General features: G+C 37.3%; 1 protein-coding gene across 1 annotated transcript; it reads left to right on the top strand.

The window, feature by feature from the left end:
* Positions 1-21,375: 21,375 nt before the first annotated feature.
* LOC128293796 (uncharacterized) lies at positions 21,376-23,174 on the top strand. Its single transcript, XM_053029326.1, has 4 exons — positions 21,376-21,720; positions 21,814-22,761; positions 22,894-22,998; positions 23,061-23,174. Exons 1-4 carry the CDS (start codon positions 21,376-21,378, stop codon positions 23,172-23,174), a joined length of 1,512 nt encoding a protein of 503 aa, XP_052885286.1.
* Positions 23,175-27,985: the final 4,811 nt, after the last annotated feature.

Below are 27,985 nucleotides of genomic sequence, written 5' to 3'. Positions count from 1 at the left end.
AAAAACCTAGCCACCTCCACTTGCTCCACTTACACCTGCAAAAGCCAAAAGAAGAAAAAACAAAAAGGGGCAGAAAAAAAGCAAGAAAACAATGAACTAGATAATAGCAAATCCATGGTATTTCGGCTATAAAGCCTGAAATCCCGGATTTTTTTGGGTACAAAAACAAGAATATTGTAAAAGGAGGGGGATTTTTTTTTTAAAAAAAGAGATTGAAGAAAAAAAAAGTGTAATCTCTCTGAAGATTTTTCTTTAAAAAAAACAGCAAGCAATACAAAAAAAAGGATAATAACAAAGCCATAAAAAAAAAGAAGTGCAAACCGGCTTAAGGTTTTTTCTTTTCTTTTTTTTCTTTTTTATTTTATTATTCGAATCCATCTCTTCTCATTCATGTATTAAAATATATCAAGGTATATATATAAGAAATATATATATAAAAAACCTTTTTGAAATTTCTGGCCACCGTGCATGGTGGCCGCATGACGATATTTGGCGGATGGTGGTGGCGGAGGAGCCGGAGTTTGGTCGGAGGGAGAAGGCCTTGAGAGAGTTTGAGAGAAAGGGGTTAGTTTTTTTTTATGAAATGGGAAAATGATTTTTTTTAGGAATTTTGACTTATATAGCCCCATCAAAACGATATCGTTTTGGGTTTAAGCCACTAATGCCAAAACGACGTCGTTTGGCTCTTAACCCATGGCCGACCATGACCCGACCCGGCTCCAACTTCGGGATCCTTTGTTTTCATTGGAGGGGCTATTTGCTGCTTAGCCCTCCGCTTTTTATTACTTTGTAATTAAATTATTTTTATTTTTAATTTGGCACCAAAATTTGTCGCAATTTTCAATTTAATCCTAGGCGATCTTGTGCATTTTATAAAGGGTTTATTGCACTTTAGGCCCTTTGTTGTTTCACAGCATTTAAATAGGCCCTTTTCTTTTTTTATTTTTAAATTTGCCCCAAAACTTCATTTTTAATTGAATTTAGTCTCTTTTTTAATTTAAGTTGATTTTTATATTATCTTTGCTACTTTAATTTTTAATATTAGTTCCAATAATATTATATATATGCTTTTAAATACACTCTTTTATTTTCTTTTATTATAAATATTATTATTTTATTTTCTTTACGTTATTATTATATCGTATCGTTTTTTTATCATATCATTATTATTTTTCATGTACACATTATTTTCATGATTATTATTGTGTTTATTTTTACTACTATTATTGTATTTATTATTAGTATTAGTATTATAATTACTATTATCATACTTATATGTATATATATTTATATGTAAAGTTATCAATGGTTATTTTAATATTATCATCATCTTAATATTAATATGTACTTATTTTAACATATATATATATACTTATATGTACTTATATGTATATACATATATATGTTAAAAATAAGTACATATTAATATTAAGATGATGATAATATTAAAATAACCATTGATAACTTTACATATAAATATATATACATATAAGTATATATATATATGTATGTATATATTTATGAAGTAGTATTAATAATTGTTTTGTAACATTATTATTATTATTTCTAATGTGTATGTATTATATATATTTTAATACTATATTATGTATATATTAAATTATATATATATTTATTATATTTTATGTATATATTTTTAATATCACATTATTCATATGTTTTTTTTATATATATTATCCCATGTAAATACTTTCAATACTACATTATGCATATATTTTTGTCTCTATTATATATATACTTTTAATATTCAATACTATTATTATGAATATGTTTTTGGTATACGTATGTATATATTTTTTATTCATATATTATTATCATTATTTTCTATGTTATATTATTATTATTATTATTATTATTATTATTATTATTATTATTATTATTATTATTATTATCATTTTCATTGTCATTGCCATTTTGTTGTTCCATGTTTTATTCATTTTCATTTATTCGTTAATTTGCTTATGTCTTGATCATTTCATTTTCCTCATGCATTTGTTTATATTTACATATTACTAGTCTTGCTATTACTTCATCTTTTATAATTACTCATATTATCGCTTTTGACACTTTGTCACACCTATTATGTTATTATTCATATTAATATTATAATTTGCTTTTATGTTTTACTATAAATCATGTTATTTTTCTTACTCAATATATTAAAATAATTCTTTCATAAAAGTAATATTCAGATTAGGTAATTCGAGATAATCGTACCCTAACTTACTGGGTTTCGATTTTTCTTATTTAACCTAAATAATGGAATATTCCTTTTAATCACAATGTGAGTTTAAAAAAATGTTTATTTTTGGAGATACGAGGTGTGGTGCCCTAACTTACTGGGTATGACATGTTGTTACCTTGAAATAAGATTTTTCGCAAATAAAGGCAATACTCGGTGTTTGATGATTCGAGAATCATACCTTATCATGCTGGGTTGTGATCTCTCGTTTGCTCAAAAACAATCAAATATTCCTTTAGGTTTTCACCCATGCTTATTAAAAACCTTTCAAAACAAAGGATGTTCGATGATTGGATATTTGAGAATCGTGCTCTATCGTGTTGGGTTGCGCTTTTTCATTTATTCTAAGCAATCGAAGATCCCTTTGAAGTTTCATCCACGTTTTCTAAAAACCCTTTAAAACAAAAGAAGTGTTTGATGTTTGGGCAGTTCGGGGAATAGTGCCCTATCGTGCTGGGTTGCAATCTCCCGTCTGACCGAAATAATCAAATATCTCTCCGGGATTTCACTCGTATTTTCCAAAGTGAGGCAATGATCAATCTTTGGGAATTCGAAGAATCGTGCCCTACTGTGCTGGGTTTCGATTTTTCATTGGACTAAATAGTTGAGCATCCTTTCGTGATTTTTGAATTATAAATTTTCAGACATCGAAACAAGAAGATTTTTGACAATTAACTCGGGTTATTCAACTTTTATTAAAAAAGCCACATTTCAAAAACATTTTTAATTTTAGACATAAGGACAGTATTTAATCGATTTGGTACCAATTTTGGGCGTAGTGAGGGTGCTAATCCTTCCTCATGCGTAACCGACTCCCGAGCCCGTTTTCTAAAATTTTTGTAGACCAAAATTATTGTTTTAGTAAATCATAAATGTTTTATTAAAATAACCAAATTTTTAGGTGATCCGATCACACCAAAACAAAAGATCGGTGGCGACTCCATGCATTTGTTTTTCAAAAGTCGATTACCCCTTTTTTTAAAATTTTAAAATTTTTAAATCGAGGAATGGTTTCGACAGCTTGGCCACTCCACTGGGGAATTTGAGAGTCGAGCCATAAAAATCAATTATTTACTATCCTTTTGTCGAAAATCGAAAATTCATTTTAAAAAAAAATCATGTATCTTTCGATTGCATTTGATTGTGTGATTGTTTTAGCCTGGGTCTTGTAAAAAAGCACTGCATTTCATTGCATGACCACCGTGGTCACACCTTCTAAGTGGGAGTAAGAAACTACGCTTTCGTGAGGTTTTCACCTTCGTATGGGATAGTGGATTGCTTCTGGGGTACATCCGTACCTATGATTTCGTGAGATTTTCATCTTCGCATGGTCATAGGGAAATGTATCCCCCCGAACCGAACTTGATCTATATGAGCCTATAATGGGTGAGGATTGAGGAATCTGCTGGTTCGGGTACCTTATCTCTAGAACTAAACCGCATATAGTAAACCTTAGGAACCATCCTTGGATGAAGCCGCGTCGAGCCTTAGTACTTACCCCTATATGCGTCATAATTATCATTTATGTGCTTGCATTCTATCGCTATTATTTGACACTAACCGGTGTTTTGTTTGGTTTTGTCTTTTTTGCATAACATTGCATACTAAAGGAGGCGTTAATCCGTATTCAATTACTAAGTTAGGAAATTTGACATGGAGAATGAATTTCTTAGTAAAGTCGAGGATAATGCGTCCGTTCGTGCATGGTCGGAGAGGCTGCAATCGGAGAGAGGGGATAGCTTGGCAGAAGGGTATGTATCGGAGTTGCAAGATTTCACTCGCGTCAATGTAGTACAGAACGAGCTGCAAGAGTTGAGAGACATTTGGGCTAGTTGGAATGAAGGAATCAAGCAATTGTTTTACCAAAATTATGGTGACGTATCCTACCTGCTAGACATTAGAGTGGATAAGAATTTGTTCCGAGCCTTGGTGTAGTTTTGGAATTCTGCGTACAAGTGTTTCACTTTTGGAGAAGTGGATTTGGTACCTACCATGGAGGAACACACTACTTTGCTCAGGTGTCCCAAAATTTAGGTCCGGAAGACTTATGCTCGGGTTTTTAGTAGTCAGATTTTCGTGAAGAAACTGATGAGCATTTCTGGGATGAGCGAGCCTTGGGTCATTACTCGGATTCAGCAAAAAGGAGATAGCAAATGTATCCCTTGGGAGAATTTGCGAGATTTGATCTTGACACATCCAGATGAAAGAAAGAGGGTTGATATATTTGCCTTAAGCATCTACGGATTAGTGATTTTTCCTAAGGCTTTGAGGCACGTGGACGAGGCGGTCATTGACTTGTTTGATCGCCTTGAAAAGGGAATCACACTGGTACCGGCAATATTGATAGAAACGTTCAGATCTTTGAGCTCATGTAGGAAGACAGGCAAGGGGCGATTCAATGGATGTGTACAATTATTGATGGCATGGTTCCACGGGCACTTTTGGAAGGTAGACTGTAATGCCCCCACGCCTGAGACCATCGCCGGAGTCGAGTATGAGGTGTTACTAAGCTTAGTTTAACATTTTTAGAACTTTGGATTATTGTTTCTACATTCACAGCTTTTACGCTACTTGCGTCCACAAATCACAAGAAAAATCATATCTCAAGTTACTGAAACTCAAATCAAGATCTGTAAATTTTCCCTGAATCTAGACTCATATACCTATCTACTAATTTTTTCTAGAATTTTGGTTGGGCCAATTAGTACAGTTTATTAGTTAAAGTTACCCTGTTTGAGACTCGACTGTCGACCTCTATTTACTACGAGCCACATTTCTCTCTGTAAAAATTCATATTGTAACACCCAATTTGGGCCTAGAAGTTTTGGGCCTTGAGCATGGGAGCGGTTGAAGGCAGCTTTTAATATTTTGTTGTGCATGTAAATTTTGTTAATGAAGGCTTATTTTAGTGGTTAAGTGTCTTGAGAAGTGTTAGAGAAGTCTTGGGTTCAAACACGGACTCTAGTAAAAATTTAAGGTAGATCAAACCACAGGTGTAGTAGGTAGGCCTTAAGAATATTGTTGGAGAAATTGTGACACAAAAAGGAGTGTGGTGTAGTGGCAAGGTGGCGCCACTTAGGGGACAAGGAAGTGACGCCATAGAGGAAGCAAGGGTCCAAGGTTCAAGTCTTGGCTCTTGCAATATATTTTGGTTTTTCTTTTCAATAAATCTAGAAGCAAGTAGGTGCGCTTTAAAGTTTAATGTGTTGGATTTATGACACAAATGAGTTGGTGGCCTAGTGGTGATGGCATGAGTTGGCATATAGGAGGACTTTGGTTCGAATCCCTTGGCATGCAAAGGTTGATTATTTTGCTATGTTGGGATGGCAAGAGTTGGTGTTGAATTTAAACTCTAATGTTGGAGGGATCCCACATCGGGAAGCTAACATAAGAGTGGATGCGAAGCTGGCTTTAAATAGAGAGAACCATGAGGAGAGTAGAGGTACCTTTCTTGGCTGATCCCTTTCGCTGTATGACGTGCTCGTTTGGGTTGGGCGTCGGCTAAGAGTGCTCGGAGCGTGGATTAACTCCAGTCTCCTATCAGGTGTGTATTTCTCAATACTCTAGCTGTAGGATGGCTACTTGGTCATGATGGTGAAAGGAGCCATGTGGGCTAACTGCCTACTGCCCAATTGGATAAGTTGTTTGATTGTGTAGTAAATATTAGACTAGGCTAGGTGAATCTCATATCTGTGGCTAGATTTGGGCTAAAAGGGCCACACGAGCGTGTGGGCCCATTTGGGCTGAGAAAGGGCTTTAGGCCCATTCGTATTTTCATCCCTATTTAAAATACTTTGGTTTACAAAATTACCAAAGTACCCTCGATTTATAGAATTACCGTTTTACCCTCGATTTGTAAAATTACCGTTTTACCCTTGATTTACAGAATTACCATTTTACCCTTAGTTTACAGAATTACTATTTTACCCTCGATTTATAGAATTACCGTTTTACCCCTAATTTACATAATTACCATTTTACCCCCGATTTACATAATTATCGTTTTACCCTCGATTTACAGAATTACCGTTTCACCCTCGATTTACAGAATTACCATTTTACCCTCGATTTACATAATTATCGTTTTACCCTCGATTTACGAATTACTGCTTTCACCCTCGATTTACGAATTACCATTTTACCCTCGATTTATAAATTCTTGTTTTACCCTTGATTTACAAAATTCTTTTTACCTCGATTTACAAAATTACTAAAATACCCTTGGTTTGTGAAATTACTTGCAATACCCTCAATTTGTAAAACTACCAAAATACCCTCGTATGGTAAAATGACGAATATGCCCTTATGTTCCGTATGATGATGTGCTTAGGATTTACATATATTGATATTGGAATAGTTAAGTTTGAGTGATGGTGGTGGTTATCGTAGGTGATTGATTATGGAAACATTTCAACTTCAACCCGTAATGTGTGTACTAACCCTCGTAATAGCTTAGATTAATATTTCTTTGAAAAGTGAAAGCTTCATACTTTAGTGATTCGGAATTAATATTTAGATCTATTTTCACGCATGTTTAAGTTGGATTCACAATGATATGGGGTAGGAAGGTATTTGGAACGTTCTTCAACGAGTAGATCTCTTGGTAAGTATTGAACCTTCTTTCCATTTGTATCTTGTGGTTTAAGAAAAGTGAAAACCCTCTCGTCGACTAAGGCTAAAAGGGTTTTTGGTGTTATTTGGTTTGTTGGTGCTAGTGAGGATTAAAGGCTACCGATCGAGGTGTGTGAAAAGCTTGGATCATCGGAGTGACTAAATCTAGTCATCAACTTCGGCAAAGGTATGAACTCAAGGGCCATTGTGGATGGTGGCCGAATGTGTAAGTGATGATAATAGGTAGTTTTCGATTTGGTTTAATAATAACATGGTCTAATCTATAAGTGGTTGATTATAGGACAAATCGCATAGGAGATCTCGTCAAGGAATATCGCAAATCAGGTGTGTAACGAACCCTTTTCATAGCTTAAAGCGATAAAATGCGAAAAGTAAAATGTCAAATTCGGCATTTCGAGGACTTGTGAGCAAGCGAACGCTCACTAGTTAGTTAGAATCGATGAGACGGTGATCGAGAACGATGGAAACGGTAAGAATGTGATTTTTGGCGTTCTTGGTAAGTTGGGCCTCGAGGGGCCGAAGTGGGGCCCATTGGGCTTTCGGGGCCATTTGGGAAAAGAATTGGTAGAAAATAGAAATCTGTTATATGGCATGATAAGACTGTTAAAACCGTTATGGAATATAGGTTAAATGGGCCTAGATGACGAAATTGGCTAAGTAGGGCCCATTAGGGGTTTTAGTCCCAATAACTCGATTTCGCTAAAAATGGGCCAGAATCACTGTTTGCACCCATGGATTGTTAGTAATCGTTAATGAACATGGAAACCCTAATTTTTGGTAAAATTATGAGATTACCCTTATACCATGAAAATGACCGTTTTGCCCCTAGGTAAAATGACCATTATACCCCTAGGGTTTATGTATGATTTTAATACATGGGATTTTGATAAATATGGTATGTATGAGATGCACATGACATGTATGATATGCACATGATATGTATGATATGCACATGATGTAATCATAACTGCATTGGGTTGGGTTTTATATGGATGGAGGAAGTGAAAAGGGCTTATGCCCCGCTTATCAAAAGGGCTTATGCCCCAGCTTATCAAAAGGGCTTATGCCCCGCTTATAAAAGGGCTTATGCCCTGCTTATTGAAAGGGCTTTTGCCCAGTTATTAAAAGAGGCTAGGCCTCTAGTTATATGATAAAGACTATCTTTGCCGATGGAGAGTTTGGCGGGGTGGGTCGAGTTAATCCCCACATGGTGTGTTGGTTGGTACGGGTGGAGAGTAGCGGATGGTGGGTTGAGTAGTCTCCCCAAATGGGTTGCATTCTTTCATTGAAATTATATGTGACATTGAAATGGGCCTAAGGGCCATACCGTTTACAGTAAAGGCTTCGGCCCAGTAATATGAAATATGAAAAGGCTTCGCCCAGTGTTATGGAATATGAAATGATTTATGAAAAGGGCTATGGCCCAGTATATGTTGAGATTGGATTTGGGCTTAGACCCAACAGGCTGTTATTGTTTTTGGGCTCTGAAAGGGGCTTGTTGCACACTGAGTTTCCAAACTCACCCCCCCTTTCCTTAACCTTGCAGTGAGCCTTGATGTGGGATTTGGGCGGAGAGGATTCAGTGGCCACGGTGATCATCTTTGGGCTTTTAAATAAGTGTTGGTTTTCATTTAATTTCCTTTAATTATTATTTATTTTGGGTTGTAATAAGGCCAATTTTAACTTTCCTTTTATTTCTTTTCTAATTATTTTAATTTTAATAACTTTAAAAAATTGGTTAATAATTATTCAAATGGGCTAGACTTAGGACGTGTTTTCAAAATGATACTTGTTTTCAAAATATCTCAACACCACGATTAATCGATTTATCAAAGACGTCCACTTAAACAAATTTAAACTCGATATAACAAAGTGTGGCTATGGTTGTGGGCATGTCTAGGATTGGATCCAATTAAAGAGCTTGGTACTTAAGCAGCCTTCATGGCTCACCTCCTCTGTCTCGGATACCTACCTGGTGCCCAACTTCCATACACTTTGTTAACTCAATAAAATGTATGGTTTTAAAACACTAAAACGGAACGTGGGTTTTCAACTCCAATGTGGCACGTCAGATTCGGCCATAACGTCTGGGCCGGGTTTAGGGTGTTACACATATGACTATGAGATTTGTTTCTACTAAAACTAGACTCAATAAGGATTATGAGGATATAAAATATACCACCTAATTATATATTTATAATTTATGATGAATTTCTAAAGTTGGAACAGAGGATCCAAAAACTGCTATGACCCTGTTTCACTAAAATTCAAATATCTTCTAACATATAATTCCTTTACCTGTTTCATTTCATGTGAAACTAGACATAATAAGCTTCAATTTGATATGTAGTCCATCACCAAATTCAATTGCTATGATTTTTAGTAAATTTTCAAACTCGCGTCGTTGTTCTTGCAAAGATTCATTTATGGCAAATTTCATCCTTTTATGAGTTTTTATGCACTAAGTATCTTAATAGTTTTCCTTAACATCAAACATAATCTACACTAACCATTTTCATAATTTATCATGATCAAGTATTTCCTCAACCATTCCACAACCATACCATAAGATCATTTACACAAAATAGGTATATTGCTATACATGCCATACTTAAATTTACAAGCCATTTACCAAAAGTCTTCCTGATAGTGTGGTGAGCCTTGACCTATCCCGACTCTGAGTTGGCTTGTCCAAAACTACAATGAGTAAGAAGGAGGGAGTAAGCATAAATGCTTAGTAAGTTCATATGCAAATAATAAGTAACATAACAAACAGTTATACCAATCAGCATTAAGCATACATCTCTAAAACACATATCACATTTCTGATCATTTTTCATCATCTTATTACCTTATAGTGGTTGTATCAATACTCAACCCGAGGGTTAAATACATACCTGTCTAAAATAACCATTTCACATCACTCACCAATACTTCTCTTTACATCTCGAATATTCCTCCATTGAGTAGAACTTTACCCGTTGAACACATCGGAATATAATTCGGATACATGGATAATTTGCATATAAGTGCCACATATTCAATCAAGCAATCATGTAACCTGCCCATAAGCGAACTCGGACTCAACTCAACGAGTTCGGATGACTAGTTACATCTCACGAACTCGGACTCAAATCAATGAGTTCGGACATTCGCATCCATAAGTGAACTCGGACTCAACTCAACGAGTTCGGATGCTCAACCATCCTAGTGACATGTCACTTGTATCCTAATCTATTCCTAAGGTTCAAACGGGCTTTTTCCCTTGATCTCACATTTGTCGTCTTCCATGGAATATCGGAACCGATACTCGATAGCAATTCATATTTATCAAGTAGTAAACATAATTTGTATATTACTCAACATTAACCACAAAGCATAATATTTCACGATAAAAAAATCAGCATATCATATAATTAACATTAATAACTTAAAAATAACATTTATGCTACATTATTTACACATGAACTTACCTCGTATGCGAAAATGGCTACTTTTACCATTTTGTCCACAACTTGGTCTTTTTCCATTTTAGCCCGAATTTCAGTTTTCCTCGCTCTATCATTTAAAATATAGTCTAATTAGGACTCACATTATTCAAGTTGACCCAAAATCATATTTTGGCAAAATTACAATTTTGCCCCTAAACTTTTGCATATTTACACTTTTTCCCCAAAGCTCGTAAATTAAACTTTAGCCTATTTTCTTATGTTTTATGACATGCTGATCATTTTTCCCTTCTATGGAAACATCAAATTCTCACTCTAACATGTACTTATGACTATTAGGTATTTTTACCGATTAAGCCCTTTTGCTCGTTTTCACTTAAAACCGAGTAGTACAAGTTGTCTAACATAATTTAAAACCTCATATTCTATCATAAAACACCAAAATACACAAATTTCACCTATGGGTATTTTTCCAAATATGAACCCTAGGTTGAATTATTGCTAGCATAAGCTTAATCGAGCTACCGGGACTCCAAAAACGTAAAAATCATTAAAAACGAGGCTAGAACGGACTTACAATCGAGCTTGGAAGCTTGAAAAACCCTAGCCATGGTTTCTCCTTGCTATATTCGGCCATGGGGTTGAAGATGAGCAAAATTGGCTTTTAATTTTGTATTTTAATTCATTTTACCCCTAAATGACCAAAATGCCCTTACTATTAAACTTTCCAAAAATTCCATCCATGTCCAATTTTTGTCCATAGACTTAGAAATTGGTAAAATTGCTATTTAAGACCTCTTAATTAATATTTCAAAACAATTTCATACTATAAACTTCTAGAATACAAGTTTTACAAATTATTCGATTTAGTCCCTAATTTCAATTTAAGCACTTTATGCATAAAATTTCTTCATGAAATTTTCACACAATCATGCAATCATATCATAGACCTCAAAATAATCATAAAATAATTATTTCTATCTCGGATTTTGTGGTCACGAAACCGCTATTCTGACTAGGCCCAAAATCAGGATACTACAACTCTCCCCCCCTTTAGGGATTTTCGTCCCCGAAAATCTTACCAGAAAAGTTGTCTTCACTTAGATTCCTCAATTTCATATTTGGTGTTGAAGAACTTTCACTCAGGCGGTGCCTCCAATATATCTCATTAATTTCTCATATATTCTGAAAGTTTACGAACTCATCTCTTAATTGTTCTTAAATTTTAAACCCTTCTCCGTTTCCCTTGTCATCTTGACATAAAACCAGATCTCAATTTGGTTAATGGAGACTAGAATTCCAAGAAATTAAACTATCAAAAAGACCTGAAATTCCATGAATCTGATGAGTAGGAATTCATTCAATACCGATATGATTTATAGATCTCGCCAAACATTTAACAATAGGATACATCACATTTTCCTCTTTCCGCCATGGAAATAATTCTGATATGGCCTCAAGAATAATCCTTCTCATTTCCATCCCAATATCAACACTGGCAAGGATAATTTTGACAGATTCCAATGCTCGGCTTTAACCCCTTTAACAACTCCGATTTTATGTAACATCAAAAGCTCTAAACTATCACATTACCTCACTGTCTTGAAACACATCACAATTCATACAACGGTACATTACTGAAAGACAGGAGGTCTTTACTCAATGTAGACTAGTCTAGTTCAGACGCTTTGGTTACCAATATTCTCATCTATCCAAACTTTGTCAACATGTAATAAACTTTTCAGCTTTCACAAGACGAAAACCTTATCATTCGTAGTGACTTTAACTAATATCCAACTCTTTCTAATAAATATACACTTCTCGTTCAGACTATTTTCTCTTTTATCAGTACAAAAATGAAATTATATTATCAGACTTGAGAAAAATAATCCTGATATAATTGTCACATGAAATCTTTCAAATAAATAATTCACCATACCGACTTAAACTCGCGCTTTTATCACCTATACCTTTACTGATGTCAAATCCTTACACAGAAATTAAAAAAAAAATCCCAATACTAAAATCACCACATTACCAAGATCAAATTAGAAGTATAGTCATATTTGACATGATTAGCACGAGCTGAAGAACGCACTTCGAACACGAGTCATAATTGACAAATTATGGAACAAAGATAACAAGGAAACCAAATAAAGAAATCCAAGATACGATACTATGCCGGAGAATCGAAAACCAAACTCATAGAGAAAATACAGAATACCCCGATAATTCTTCAAAGAAAGAAAGTCCAAAAGAAAACATCATTTAATCCCACTGGAATCAAATATAACAAGAACAATATATCTTCCCATACATATATATCAGATGAAGCATCAAGTAGAAGAAACAGAATCATAATATTCTTATCAGACGAAATGGAATAGAATACCCGATGAAATAGAGCAATATAAATTATAAACCAGTCAGACTACCAATGCTTTCATCCAACACCAGGATTAAAAGACATTCCCATATAACAAGAATTTCTTCAGAAGATCAATAGCCATAGAAATATTTCTGAGAACAGGTAAACACGTAGAACATTTCAAAAGAGACTGCTAAATCTGTCCAGTTCTAATTGTCACACTCAGATAGTTCACATTTCAATGATCATTTCCCCAACTAGTTTTGCCGTCACAAATTTCATATTAAACCATTCATTAAAGAAGGCCAGTTCTGAATAAATTTTCATTTACACTTTTCTCGACCTTGCACCTGAGTAATTCAGTTTACCAAGGAGAATTCCTTTTCTAACTGGGATAGTGCATAACTCCAATAATCTTTACGTCAATCCGATACTTTACTGGCTCTGACTTTACTTATCAGCTCATTTTCAATCTCTGATCATACTTATAATTATTCTATCACTGAACTCTTTGGGTTCTCAACCGAAAACTTATTCAATACAAATCTCATGAAATTCCATTATAAGTACCACTTTGGTAAGGGGGAGGGGTTGTAGGACCTCTGACTCGACTTTCTTATACATACACATATGACACAGCTCCCATCATCATAGCAACATCATCAAAATCATGTCATTCATTCATGTTGGCTTACACCAATTTTCCTATTGTCCCATTTAGACAATATACTTATGCATACATTCTATGTTTTCTAGATAGCTTTACTTATCCATTCATTTAATTAAATTAATTCATGCTCATGACATCATATAAGGCCAAACAAACATAGATATTTGCATCACAATCACAACTTTCATTTCGTGCATCATCATGTACATATCATTACAATCATATAATTCAGTCCAACAATTTAATATAGATAAGTTCATTTCATTATAATCCTTTATCTCATAAAAAATTGTATATCATTAACATTCATCAACATTCAACGTCCAATCAAGACAAGGACATTTTCATTCGTATCATGATATTATGACCTTTATTCATACCTCTACTACTTTCTATTTATTCTGTTCATCTTATCAAGTAAGCCACATACACTACATCGTATGAGCATTAAGCAAATATGGATATTTATCACAACATGAACTTTCATCTCACATATTATCACATATGTATCATAAACTTTTATTCATACTTTTCTCGAACCGAGACTTATCATAATCATAACTTTACTCAAATACCTTCGCATAACATTGAACATGGTCAGTAGCTTTCTCGGTTGGAGAGTACCTGCCTAAATAAGACGGTACTCATACGCGTCGGAAGACATCACACTATCACAGATCAGTGGCATGTATAGCTAAACTTTTACACATTCTAGGTTAGTCCGAGAACCGACTAAACCTGCTCTGATACCACTAAATGTAACGCCCCCACGCCTGAGACCATCACCGGAGTCGAGTATGAGGTGTTACTAAGCTTAGTTTAACATTTTTAGAACTTTGGATTATTGTTTCTACATTCATAGCTTTTAAGCTACTTGCGTCACAGTCACAAGAAAAATCATATCTCAATTTACAAAACTTGAAATCAAGATCCGTAAATTTTTCCTGAATCTAGACTCATATACCTATCTACTAATTTTTTTCTAGAATTTTTGGTTGGGCCAATTAGTACAGTTTATTAGTTAAAGTTACCCCTGTTTTAGGACTCGACTGGTCTGACCTATGTTTACTACGAACCACATTTCTCTCTGTAAAAAATTCATATGACTATGAGATTTGTTTCTACTAAAACTTGACTCAATAAGGATTCTGAGGATATAAAATATACCACCTAATTATATCTTTATAATTTATGATGAATTTCTAAAGTTGGAACAGGGGATTCAAAAATTGCTATGACCCTATTTCACTAAAATTCAAATATCTTCTAACATATAATTCCTTTACCTGTTTCATTTCTTTCATGTGAAACTAGACATAATAAGCTTCAATTTTATATGTAGTCCATCACCAAATTCAATTGCTATGATTTTTAGTAAATTTTCAAACTCGCGTTAGTGTTGCTGCAGTATTCTATTTATGGCAAATTTCATCCTTTTTATGAGTTTTTATGCCCTAAGTATCTTAATAGTTTTCCTTAACATCAAACATAATCTACACTAACCATTTTCATAATTTATCATGATCAAGCATTTCCTCAACCATTCCACAACCATACCATAAGATCATTTACACAAAATAGGTATATTGCTATACATGCCATACTTAAATTTACAAGCCATTTACCAAAAGTCTTCCTGGATAGTGTGGTGAGCCTTGACCTATCCCGACTCTGAGTTGGCTTGTCCAAAACTACAATGAGTACGAAGGAGGGAGTAAGCAAAAATGCTTAGTAAGTTCATATGCAAATAATAAGTAACATAACAAACAGTTATACCAATCAGCATTAGCATACATCTCTAAAACACATATCACATTTCTGATCATTTTTCATCATCTTATTACCTTATAGTGGTTGTATCAATACTCAACCCGAGGGTTAAATACATACCTGTCCAAAATAACCATTTCACATCACTCACCAATACTTCTCTTTACATCTCGAATATTCCTCCATTGAGTAGAACTTTACCCGTTGAACACATCAGAATATAATTCGGATACATGGATAATTTGCATATAAGTGCCACATATTCAATCAAGCAATCATGTAACCTGCCCATAAGCGAACTCGGACTCAACTCAACGAGCTTGGGCGTTCGCATCCATAAGTGAACTCGGACTCAACTCAACGAGTTCGGATGCCTAGTTACATCTCACGAACTCGGACTCAACTCAACAAGTTTGGACATTTGCATCCATAAGTGAACTCGGACTCAACTCAACGAGTTTGGATGCTCAAGCATCCTAGTGACATGTCACTTGTATCCTAATCTATTCCTAAGGTTCAAACGGGCTTTTTCCCTTGATCTCACATTTTTCGTCTTCCATGGAATATCGGAACCGATACTCGGTAGCAATTCATATTTATCAAGTAGTAAACATAATTTGCATATTACTCAACATTAACCACAAAGCATAATATTTCATGATAAAAAAATCAGCATATCATATAATTAACATTAATAACTTAAAAGTAACATTTATGCTACATTATTTACACATGAACTTACCTCGTATGCGAAAATGGCTACTTTTACCATTTCGTCCACAACTTGGTATTTTTCCATTTTAGCCCGAATTTCAGTTTTCCTCACTCTATCATTTAAAATATAGTCTAATTAGGACTCACATTATTCAAGTTGACCCAAAATCATATTTTGGAAAAATTACAATTTTGCCCCTAAACTTTTGCATATTTACACTTTTTCCCCAAAGCTTGTAAATTAAACTTTAGCCTATTTTCTTATGTTTTATGACATGCTGATCATTTTTCCCTTCTATGGAAACATCAAATTCTCACTCTAACATGTACTTATGACTATTAGGTATTTTTACCGATTAAGCCCTTTTGCTCGTTTTCACTTAAAACCGAGTAGTACAAGTTGTCTAACATAATTTAAAACCTCATATTCTATCATAAAACACCAAAATACACAAATTTCACCTATGGGTATTTTTCCAAATATGAACCCTAGGTTGAATTATTGCTAGCATAAGCTTAATCGAGCTATCGGGACTCCAAAAACGTAAAAATCATTAAAAACGAGGCTAGAACGGACTTACAATCGAGCTTGGAAGCTTGAAAAACCCTAGCCATGGTTTCTCCTTGCTATATTCGGCCATGGGGTTGAAGATGAGCAAAATTGGCTTTTAATTTTGTATTTTAATTCATTTTACCCCTAAATGACCAAAATACCCTTACTATTAAACTTTCCAAAAATTCCATCCATGTCCAATTTTTGTCCATAGACTTAGAAATTGGTAAAATTTCTATTTAAGACCTCCTAATTAATATTTCAAAACAATTTCATACTATAAACTTCTAGAATACAAGTTTTACAAATTATTCGATTTAGTCCCTAATTTCAATTTAAGCACTTTATGCATAAAATTTCTTCATGAAATTTTCAAACAATCATGAAATCATATCATAGACCTCAAAATAATCATAAAATAATTATTTCTATCTCGGATTTTGTGGTCATGAAACTGATATTCCGACTAGGCCCAAAATCAGGATATTACATAGACAAAGTTTCCTATCGAGTCTTCTCCGAGGGTTATTTCCCATTGAAAGAAGAAGCAGCTATACAGAGGAGAGAGGATATCTCAGAGGAGAAGTGGATGGACATTCTTCAGAACCTCAAGGAGGTGGATATCGAGTGGAGAGCTTATTGGATGGTTCCTGACGAGATCATGTAGCGATGTGGTAACTTCGATTGGGTACCATTGTTAGGAATTTGGGGAGCTACTAGGTATACTCCACTGTTAGCCTTGAGGCAATATAAGTCGAGGTAGTTTGTACCTACGACCTATGGGCTTGCTCAGAGTGAATTCTCATTGAAAGGTGCTCATTATAAGAAGAGAGTTCGGGAGTTATCGGATGCTTGGAAGCAAACTTGTTGGATGAAGAGGTTAGCCGTCGGTTCCATAGTAACGCCCAAGTATAGCGAGTGGTTTAGGAAGAGGATTAATGATAATATTCCTAGGCCAAGCTAGGAGAATGCTCGACCTATCGGGGAAAAATTACAAATCGCCCCATCAGAATTGGAAATTATAAGGCAAGATTTCGAGAAGAAGAGTTCGGAGCTTAGGAAGAAGATCGAACAGTTAGAAGAAGAGAAGATGCATCTAAGGTTAGACGTTGATGTTCAGAGGTCAGAGGCTGAGAAATGGAGAAAAGGAAAAACTAAGGCCGAAGAAGACCTAAACAGCTTGAAGACAGACTACAAGAAGCTGTGCCTATCTATGAGGACTGCGGGTTTAGGTAAGACTTCCGAACAATGGCGCCACAAAATTCGAGAAGAAAAAGCCAATACCAATCGGTGGGAAAGAAAATTTCGAGAAGCTCAGGCACGAAATAAAGATTTGGAGAAGAGTCTGTCGAAGAGCAGAAACGAGCGAGGTAAACTAAGGGCTAGAGTGGCAGAACTCGAGAAGTCTCTACATCAGTACCGAAACCGCAACACCGCAATAGAGCTGAGGGCAAGCTTGAGCCAGATAGAAGAGATGAAAGGAAGAATAGGAGAGTTAGAAGCATCATTGCAGAACTGTAAGATGCGGATCCAATTTTTTGAGGCAAACGAGGATCGTTGGAAAGAGCACCTTCACCATCCGCAAGACCAAGTCAGAAACAGAGATTACCTTATGGGGGAAGCCATAACCCAAATTCGAGAGGTAGCAGACTACTTGCAAACTTTAGCGGTTCAAGCGGACATACTGAGCGTGAAGTATGAGTTGGAGTTGGATCCCGGACAAGAGCTGGCCTCGTTGCTTAGAAAAATTAGGACTTTAAGTGTTAGAGCGAAATTTTATTTGTAATTCGACTTTATGTAAGAGATTTTATTTTCGAGTGAAATTTTCTAAGGGCAATTGAATCAAAATTGATGCCTCCTTTACATTCATGCATTTGCATTACATCATATCATTATGCATTAAAGGCCATAAGAGTTTTCTAATTAATTAATTAAAAATTATTTCAGTAACCTGGAAACTAACGAAAACCAACCAACTACGCACTCCTACGGTACAAGAAAAAAATCAATGGATAAGAGACTCGAGAAATTAGAGCAAATGCAAAAGGACATGCAAGAACAAATGCAGTCTCAGATGGAAGAGCAGCTAGCCAAGATTCAACGAGAGATGAAGGAGCAAATGATGGAGTCCTAGAGAGAAATGATGTCCTAGTTATCCAAATTGCTGTTGGGAGGAATGGATAAGGGAAAGGGCCCCATGGACCAAGTTGAGTAAACAAATGAAGATCTCCAATACCCCCCTGGCTTTACTTCGACGCATGTATCGATGAAGCCCGAGATTAACCTACAAAAACCATCGGTCACAATCATACCCCAGCAAGTTCAAGCTGGAGCTTCAATTCCGATGAACTTCCAAGCTGGCTGATACGAACCGCATCGGGGAGAGTCGAGTCGTATGCTGAGTTGCCCGATCGTCTACGAGAAAGTATCGTTCAATTCACTTTTGAAATGAAGTTGATGGAAAAATAGGACGGAAGCTATGTATAATGGTTCTATGATGGTTTATGGATAAGAATAATATGTATAGGTTCGGCTAAATTGGAAGGGAAAGTGAAAGAAGTAAATAGAGGATGGATATGGAAGAAAAGGGTTCTTAAAAGCAAGCACGAACCAATATTAGAAAATATCGACCCAAATGCTTATAGGCTTTCAAGGTGAAGGATGAAAGTGATAAACCTCGACCCGCTACTTAGCAAAGTAGGAACCTCAGTATATGGGTGAACGCCACACTATTTGATAGTGATAAGTTTGGAATAGTGAAGAACAGGGTTGACGCCACTAGGCTTCCTAGATAAGCCAACGAAGTCCTCAACGAAATATGAGAGAAAGAAATCTCACAAATTCCATAAAAGTTTAACAAAGTTTCATTAAGTGAAAAGTCTAAAAAAAATGTCTAACCTCTTACAAATGAAATAACATATATTTATAGCCTAAATAAAAGTAGCTAGATGGACAAGCTTAGAAGCTAAGAAATTCGACCATAAACACCTAGATAATTCTAGAAGAAAAATCATGAATATCCATGAATGTGCAGCCCTTTAATGTTCCATCAATCCCCTTGGTCGAATGAAGCTTTAATGCACCTTGAATACTTGAATGGTTAGCTTGAAAATGTATGGATCATGCATGAAACGTCCCAATGTATGTTCCTCCATAAATTCGGTCCATGAACCTTCAAAAACATGAACATTAGATAGCCCCTACTTGCATGAACGTCTCCAATACATGTACTCCCTTGAATGCCGTCCATTGAACCTCAATTCTACATGCACCTCTTCATACATTGCACCAAGCCCTACATGAACTTGCATTAATTTCCTTCCATGCATGAATGTGTGCCGTCCAAAGGGATTAGATCTTCTAGATACATTCATGCATGAATCTTCATCATTCATGTAACTGAATGTGCATTTGAACCCAAACATTCATGTATTTTTTGCATTCATGTATTTGACAAATACATGAACTTGTAAACACCTTGAATCTGGTCATACATGCACCTAATTAAATGTTGTTCATTCATGCATGTGGGATGTCCAAAAGAGATGTTTCTTCAAGCATTCATTGCGCAGTCCATGAGCATTGTACCTACAAGAAATAAAACAATTCATAAGACATCATGTGAACACACGTAAATTCAGCACAATGTGAACACATTTAAGTTATGTGATATCTATGACATATTAATAACAAATATTAATATAAGACAAGTTTAATGCTTAAATAAATATGTGCAAATTTTATTTAATGCAGTAAAGACAAAACCGAGTTAAACTAAAATGAGCTAGGCTTTAGCTCGTGAGCTAAAGTTGAGCTAAGATTAAACTCCCAAGCTGAAACTGAGCTAAGGTTAGCTCGTGAGCTGAATATGAGCTAGGGGTGAGCTCGGTTTAGCTCAGGCAAGTTGGATTGAGCTCGAATAAGCTGGATTTGAACTGGACGGAGCTCGTGGAGCTGGAAACGAGCTTGGATCAGCTTGCCAACATGTCAATGCTCAGCTTGATAGACTTGTTCGATGAAGTTCGCGGGGCGTGCTCGTATCACTGGCTCAGGCTCTAACTTTGTCAACAACCTGAACTATCTGCTCGTTCCCGACTTGGATGAAGCTGCTGAAGAGGAAAAAGTGAGGATGGATTCGCAAAAACAATTGGAAGAACGTTGTAGATGGCTCGAGGAAAAATTCAAAGCCATGGAGAGCGCGGATCATCATCAAGGGATTGATGCCAAGGATCTGAGTATGGTCCCAAATTTAGTCTTCCCCCCTAAATTCAAAATGCCTGAATTCAAGAAATACAATGGAACAAGTTGCCCTGAAGCACACATCACCATGTTCTGCAGGCGAATGACAGGATATGTTAACAATAACCAGCTACTAATCCACTGCTTTCAAGATAGTCTGGTTGGAGCGGCATCTAAGTGGTATAATCAACTGAGCCGAGCCAAGATTAACTCATGGAAGGACCTGGCTCAGGCCTTTATGAAGCAATACAATCATGTGACAGACATGACCCCCGACAGAATCACTCTCCAAAATATGGAAAAAAAGTCAAATGAAAGCTTCAAACAGTATGCACAAAGGTGGAGAGAGGTGGCCATACATGTTCAGCCGCCACTTCTAGAAAAGGAGACGACAATGCTCTTTATCAACACCTTGAAAGCCCCTTTTATCACCCATATGTTAGGAAGCGCCACAAAAAGCTTCTCCGACATAGTAATGACGGGGGAAATGATCGAGAATGCTGTGAGGAGCGGCAAAATAGAGTCGAGAGAGAGTGCCAGAAAGTCGGCCCCAAGGAAAAGGGACAATGAAGTGAACAACACGAGCACATTCAACAAGGGGCAGTCCAAGTCAATTACTGTGAATCAACCCAAAATGGTGACTACCAATCAACAAAGCTTGTAAGACAAGAATCCAATTCGAGGAAGAACACAGAAAGGCCACAATTCACCCCTATACCCATGACATATAGGGAGTTGTACCAGAACCTGTTCAACGTTCATGTAGTATCCCCTTTCTACCTAGAGCCACTGCAGCCCCCGTATCCCAAATGGTATGACACAAACGCCCAATTTGAATACCATGCGGGAATTACCGGGCACTCAATCGAGAATTGTACTGCATTCAAGAAAGTAGTTGAAAGACTCATTAAGGTGGGGATTGTGAGATTTGACGACCTAGCCAAGCCCAATGTAGCAAGAAACCCACTCCCCAATCATACCGACCAAGGAGTGAATGGGATAAGTGAAGGCTTGAATAAGAAGACCAAGTATGAGGTGGCAGAAGTCAGGACCCCGTTGAGGCGGGTATGGAAGGAGATGGCCGAGAGAGGATTGATTGTGTTGGACTTGAGGGAAGAATCCAAAGAAGAGAGAAACTACTGTGAGTTTCACGACAAGGTGGGGCATGAAATCCAAGATTGCGTAGAGTTTAGAGCCCTAGTACAAAACATGATGAACAATAAAGAAATTGAATTCTATGAAGAGACCGAAAACCCTGTAGAGGGAGATATATGTGCATCGGGGGGAGAATCGACGGCACAAAATCGAACGCCTAACTATCCCGTGGTAATCATTTCGAGACCCAAAAATAATGAAGCCAGAGTACAAATGCCACCGAGAGTCATAATCCAAAGACCTGCAGTTTTCCCTTACAAAAACAGCAAAAAGGTCCCATGGAATTATGATTGCAGTGTAATGATGCCGGGAAAGGAGAGCCCGGTTGACGCTTCAAGAGGGGACCAAGGCAAGGGTTTCTATACACGTAGCGGGAGGCGTTACGATATGGCAAATGAGGAGGTGCAGCCCACAAAAGGAAAAGCCCAGGTGGTTGAGGAAATGAAGGGAAAAGCAACCAAACCTATTAATGAGCCAGTTAATGAAGAGGAGGCCAAGGAGTTTTTAAAATTCCTAAAGCATAGCGAATACAGCATGGTGGAACAGCTACGTAAACAACCAGCCCGTATTTCGGTGTTGGCCTTACTTCTAAGCTCGAAAGTTCATCGTAGCGCGCTAATGAAGGTCTTAAATGAGACATACGTTGCCAATGACATCTCCGTTAACAAGCTGGACCATTTGGTAAACAACATAAGTGCCGACAATTATATCTTCTTTAATGACAACGAGATACCACCCGGGGGCATGGGGTCGACTAAAGCTCTGCATATCACCACGCGCTGTAAAGGGTACACGCTGCCAAGCGTACTGATTGACAATGGGTCAGCTTTGAACGTCCTACCTTTGACCACGCTGAATAGATTACCTATAGACAGCTCTCACATGAAGGAGTGCCAGAACATCGTAAAAGCATTTGATGGCATGGAGAGAAAGTTGATGGGCAGAATTGAGGTACCTCTTCAGATTGGGCCAAACACATATGAGGTGGATTTCCTCGTAATGGACATCAAGCCCTCATACAATTGCTTGTTGGGAAGGCCCTGGATACATTCAGCTGGGGCAGTGCCTTCCTCGTTGCATCAGAAATTGAAGCTAGTATCGGAAGGGAGATTGATAACGATCAAGGCTGAGGAGGATATTATTGCAACTGTGAGCAATAATGCACCCTATTTGGAGATAGATGATGAAGTAATCGAATGCTCATTTCGATCTTTGGAATTTGTTAATGCGATGTTTATTGCCGAGGGAAGCAAAATTTCGGTGCCAAAATTGTCCAAAACCACGAGGATGAGCCTCCAGCTGACGATCGGAAGAGGGGCCCTACTCGGAAGGGGACTTGGGAGACATCTGCAAGGAAGGGTTGAAACGCCAATGTCGAAAGACAAGAGAGACCGCTTCGGTTTAGGATTTAATCTAGATGCGAAACAAAGGAGAAGGGAGCTGGAAAAGAAGCAAGAAAGAAGAAGAGCTCGATTAACGGGGGAGGAAATCAAGTGGGAACCAATGACATTACCCCATATATCGAAAACATTTGTGTCCAGGGGAATCATTCATCTCGAGAGAGACACACTGATACGAACCACCTCGGGGAGAGTCGAGTCGTATGCTGAGTTGCCCGATCGTCTAAGAGAAAGTATCGTTCGGTTTGTTCAAAAAAGATGTTTCTAAATAAATTATGCGGAAGCTATTCAAGGGGTTCAAATGAAGGGTTTAAAATATAAATATTAAGGTTTGACCCGATCGACAAAGTGTTTAACGTTCACACTAATGTATTAAAATAGTTCATAAATTTGGCAGATTGATGAACTAGTTGAATGGACACTTTCTTCCCCCTAAGTGTGTGCATGAATGCTTAATCATAAAGAAAGGCTTCAAGTGAGTTGTATGTGCACCAAAGGTTGCATTCATCTCCTTGGGACGTTCATGCACTTGTATGGAACATGTATCCTCATAATTAAACTCTTTAATAGCATGTAGGTTCATAAATGGCAGCATGAACCTAGTAAATTCGTTCTCCCCTTTGTGCATACACTTAATTCAATCAATGTGTTGAATTATTGAGTTAATTCCTTCCTTTGGACGTTCTTGAACCCATCCATGCATGTGTAGTAGCTTATAGGTCAATTCAAAGTGTGAACAGCTACTTCTTGGCGAATAAGTGCCTTGGAAAGTTAGGAGACAGCCACCATACATGCACTTAAGCCATTCATGCATTCTATCATCCCATGCATTTGATCCATTCATGGACTAGCCTTTAATGTCCATACATGCATTCGACACATGCATGAATTTGTAGAAACCTTGCATCTAGCCGTACATGCACCATTTAATACTTCTTCATTCATGAGTGTGGAATGCCCAAAAGAGATGTTTCTTCATCCATACATTGTACCGTCCAAAGGGAGGTACCTACATGAAATAAACAAGTCATTAAGATATCTCATGAACACTCATAAATTCAGCATGATGTGAACACATTAATGTCATGCATTAATTCAGCTATGTGAACATAATCAATTTATGTAATGACTATGACATATTAATAACAAATATTAATATAAGACAAGTTTAATGCTTAAATAAATATGTTCAAATTTTTATTTAATGCATTAAAGACAAAATCGAGTTTAAACTAAAATGAGCTAAGCTTTAGCTTGTGAGCTAAAGTTGAGCTGGGATTAAACTCCTAAGCTGAAGTTGAGCTAAGGTTTAGCTCGTGAGTTGAAAGTGAGCTAGGAGTGAGCTCGGTTTAGCTCAGACAAGATGGATTGAGCTCGAATAAGTTGGATTTGAGTTGGACGGAGCTCGTGGAGCTGGAAACGAGCTTGGATCAGCTTGCCAACATGTCATTGCTCGACTTGACAGACTTGATCGATAAAGTTCGCGGGGCGTGCTCGTATCACACACCAATGACGGAAGCTATAGAAGAAAGGCTGGAAAGCTTGGACATTAACGTCATATGCGAAGAGGAGACCGAAAGAGAGAATTTGTCGGGCATTTGCCTCTGCACGCCTGGAAGTGTTCGGACAAGCCGGATCATGGAAGAGATTCCTGTAGTTTTTAGAACGGATTCAGAATAATGTCCAAAACACACTTATTGCTCTAGGCCTAGGAGTAATAAGAATCTTTTGTGAAATAGGCCGATGTTTAAAAACGACATTTCAGTAAAATGCACGGTTATTATCACTTTTGAGCAAATGTTATCTCGTCCTTTCAATTCCATTCATAACCATACAAATGATTACTTTCGAATTCTTTTATTCTTGAAACATTCTTTTAAATATTCTTTCATTCGTCATTCATAATCATATCATGCAAATAAATGTTTTGAATTCTTTTGATTCTTTGTATCTGCCTTCGTCCTCATAACAGGTCCCCAGATATTAATGATACGAGTGACACTACTAGCGACTCAGAATTTCCTTTCGAGCAAGATGTGTGTATGGATGATTATCAGGATTTTGAAGATGACCAAGGCTGTAACCTATCTCCTGATTTGTTGAGGATGGTAGAACAAGATGAGAAACAAATCCTACCTCACAAAGAATCAGTCGAAATTGTGAGCTTAAGAGGAGGACAAGAGGTGAAGATCGAAACATGTATCACTGCGGAGATGAAGCGAGACCTCATTGAATTACTTCAAGAATTCAAAGATGTCTTCGCATGGTCATACCAAGATATGCCCGGGTTGGACACTGACATCGTGGTGCACCGACTCCCCATAAAAGAAGAGTGTAAGCCTGTTCAGCAAAAACTCCAAAGAATGAGGCCCGACGTCTTGCTAAAAATAAAGGAAGAAGTTTGAAAGTAGTTTGATGCTAGATTCCTGAGGGTGGTAAAATACTCAGATTGGGTAGCCAACATCGTCCCTGTCCCTAAGAAAGATGGAAAAGTGCGAATGTGTGTGGACTACATAGATTTGAATAAAGCCAGCCCAAAAGACAATTTCCCACTACCTCATATCGACACCCTAGTGGACAACACGGCGGGACACTCACTGTTTTCATTCATGGACAGTTTTTTGGGATATAACCAGATTAAGATGCATCCTGAAGATATGGAGAAAACCACATTTGTAGCTATGTGGGGCACATTCTGCTACAAGGTGATGCCGTTTGGACTGAAGAATGCGAGGCCAACTTATCAAAGAGCCATGGTAACCCTTTTTCACGACATGATGCATAAAGAAATAGAGGTCTATGTTGATGACATGATAGCTAAGTCTCGAACAGAGAAGGAGCACATACAAGTCCTGGGGAAATTGTTCTTGAGGTTGAGGAAGTTTCAGCTAAAACTCAACCCCGCCAAATGTACCTTTGGAGCCAAGTCTAGAAAGTTGCTTGGATTCGTGGTTAGTGAGAAAGGGATCGAGATTGATCCAGACAAAGTTAAAGCCATACAAGAGCTATCCCCGCCGCGCATTCAGAAAGAAGTTCGAGGCTTTTTAGGAAGATTAAATTACATTGCTCGGTTCATTTCACAACTGACTGAGAAATGTGACCCTGTCTTTCGCCTCCTCAAGAAACATAACCCAGGTGAATGGAATGAAGAATGCCAAAGGGGTTTCGACAAGGTCAAACAGTATTTATCCAACGCCCCGGTGCTGATGCCACCTAACCTCGATAAGTCGTTGATACTATATTTGGCAGTATTCGAGAACTCTATGGGATGCGTATTGGGTCAGCATGACGAGTCGGGGAGGAAAGAAAAGCTATTTACTATCTCAAGAAAAGTTCACGGAATGTGAGGTAAGGTACCCGCCGATAGAGAAGTTGTGTTGTGCCCTAATTTGGACAACCCGAAGACTGAGGCAGTATATGTTATATCACACTACTTGGCTTATCTCAAAATTGGACCCTTTAAAGTACATGATGGAGTCAACAGCTTTGAATGGAAGGATGGCCCGATGACAGATTCTACTTTCTGAATTCGACATAGTCTATGTGAACCAGAAAGCAGTAAAAGGAAGTGCAATAGCAGATTTTCTGGCCAGTAGAGCCTTGGAAGACTACGAGCCTTTGAACTTTGACTTCCCGAATGAAGACCTAATGTGTGTTGCTACCACTGAAGAAGGTGCCCTGGAAGAACTTCCTTGGAAATTGAACTTCGATGGGGCGTCAAATGCTGTAGGCAATGGAATTGGGGCCGTCTTGGTATCCTCAAATGGAGATCATTATCCATTCACTAGTAAATTGGATTTTGATTGTACGAATAACATGGCGGAATATGAGGCGTGCATCATGGGAGTCCGTGCAGCTATAGAATGCAAGATTAAAGTGCTAGAGGTGTATGGAGATTCTACGCTAGTGATTTATCAACTCAAGGGAGAATGGGAGACTAGAGACCCCAAGTTAATAGATTATCGGAAGCTGGTCCTGGAATTGGTTAAAGAGTTTGATGACATTACCTTCCACTACCTTCCACGAGATGAAAATCAGATGGCTGATGCTTTGGCTACCTTAGCCTCCATGATTAAGGTGAACAAATAAGAAGATGTCAAACCCATCCGGATGAGCATTTATGGAACTCCAGCCCACTGTTATAATATTGAAGAAGATGAAGAGAGAGATGATCACCCTTGGTATCACGATATATTGCAATACATGAAGAATCGTGAATATCCGGACCAGGCAAGCGAGAATGACAAAAGAATGCTAAGAAGATTGGCCATCGACTATGTCTTGATGGAGATATCCTATACAAAAGAAGAAAGGATCAAGTGCTACTAAGATGTGTAGATGCTGTAGAGGCTAAGAAAATCTTGGAAGAAGTCCATGAAGGCGTTTGTGGGACACATGCTAATTGGCTTTACAATGGCTAGGCAAATTATGAGATTCGGGTACTATTGGTCCACCATGGAAGGAGACTGTGTCAATTACGCTAAGAGATGTCATAAGTGTCAAATCTATGGAGACAAAATTCATGTGCCTCTTTCACCGCTGCATGTCATGGTTTCTCCATGGCCATTCTCTATGTGGGGCATGGATGTGATTGGACCAATATCGTCGAAAGCTTCCAATGGGCATCGGTTCATCTTCGCGGTTATCGACTACTTCACCAAATAGGTAGCAGCCGCTTCGTATGCTAGTGTGACCAAGTCGGCAGTGAGCAAGTTTCTGAAAAAGGAGATTATATGTCAATATGGAATGCCAGAGAAGATTATATCTGACAATGC

The sequence above is a fragment of the Gossypium arboreum genome, chromosome 6 (genome assembly GCF_025698485.1).
Source record: "Gossypium arboreum isolate Shixiya-1 chromosome 6, ASM2569848v2, whole genome shotgun sequence".
Lineage (NCBI taxonomy): Eukaryota > Viridiplantae > Streptophyta > Magnoliopsida > Malvales > Malvaceae > Gossypium > Gossypium arboreum.
Note: the sequence above shows the minus strand (reverse complement) of the source record. Positions and strands in the feature narration are given on the sequence as shown.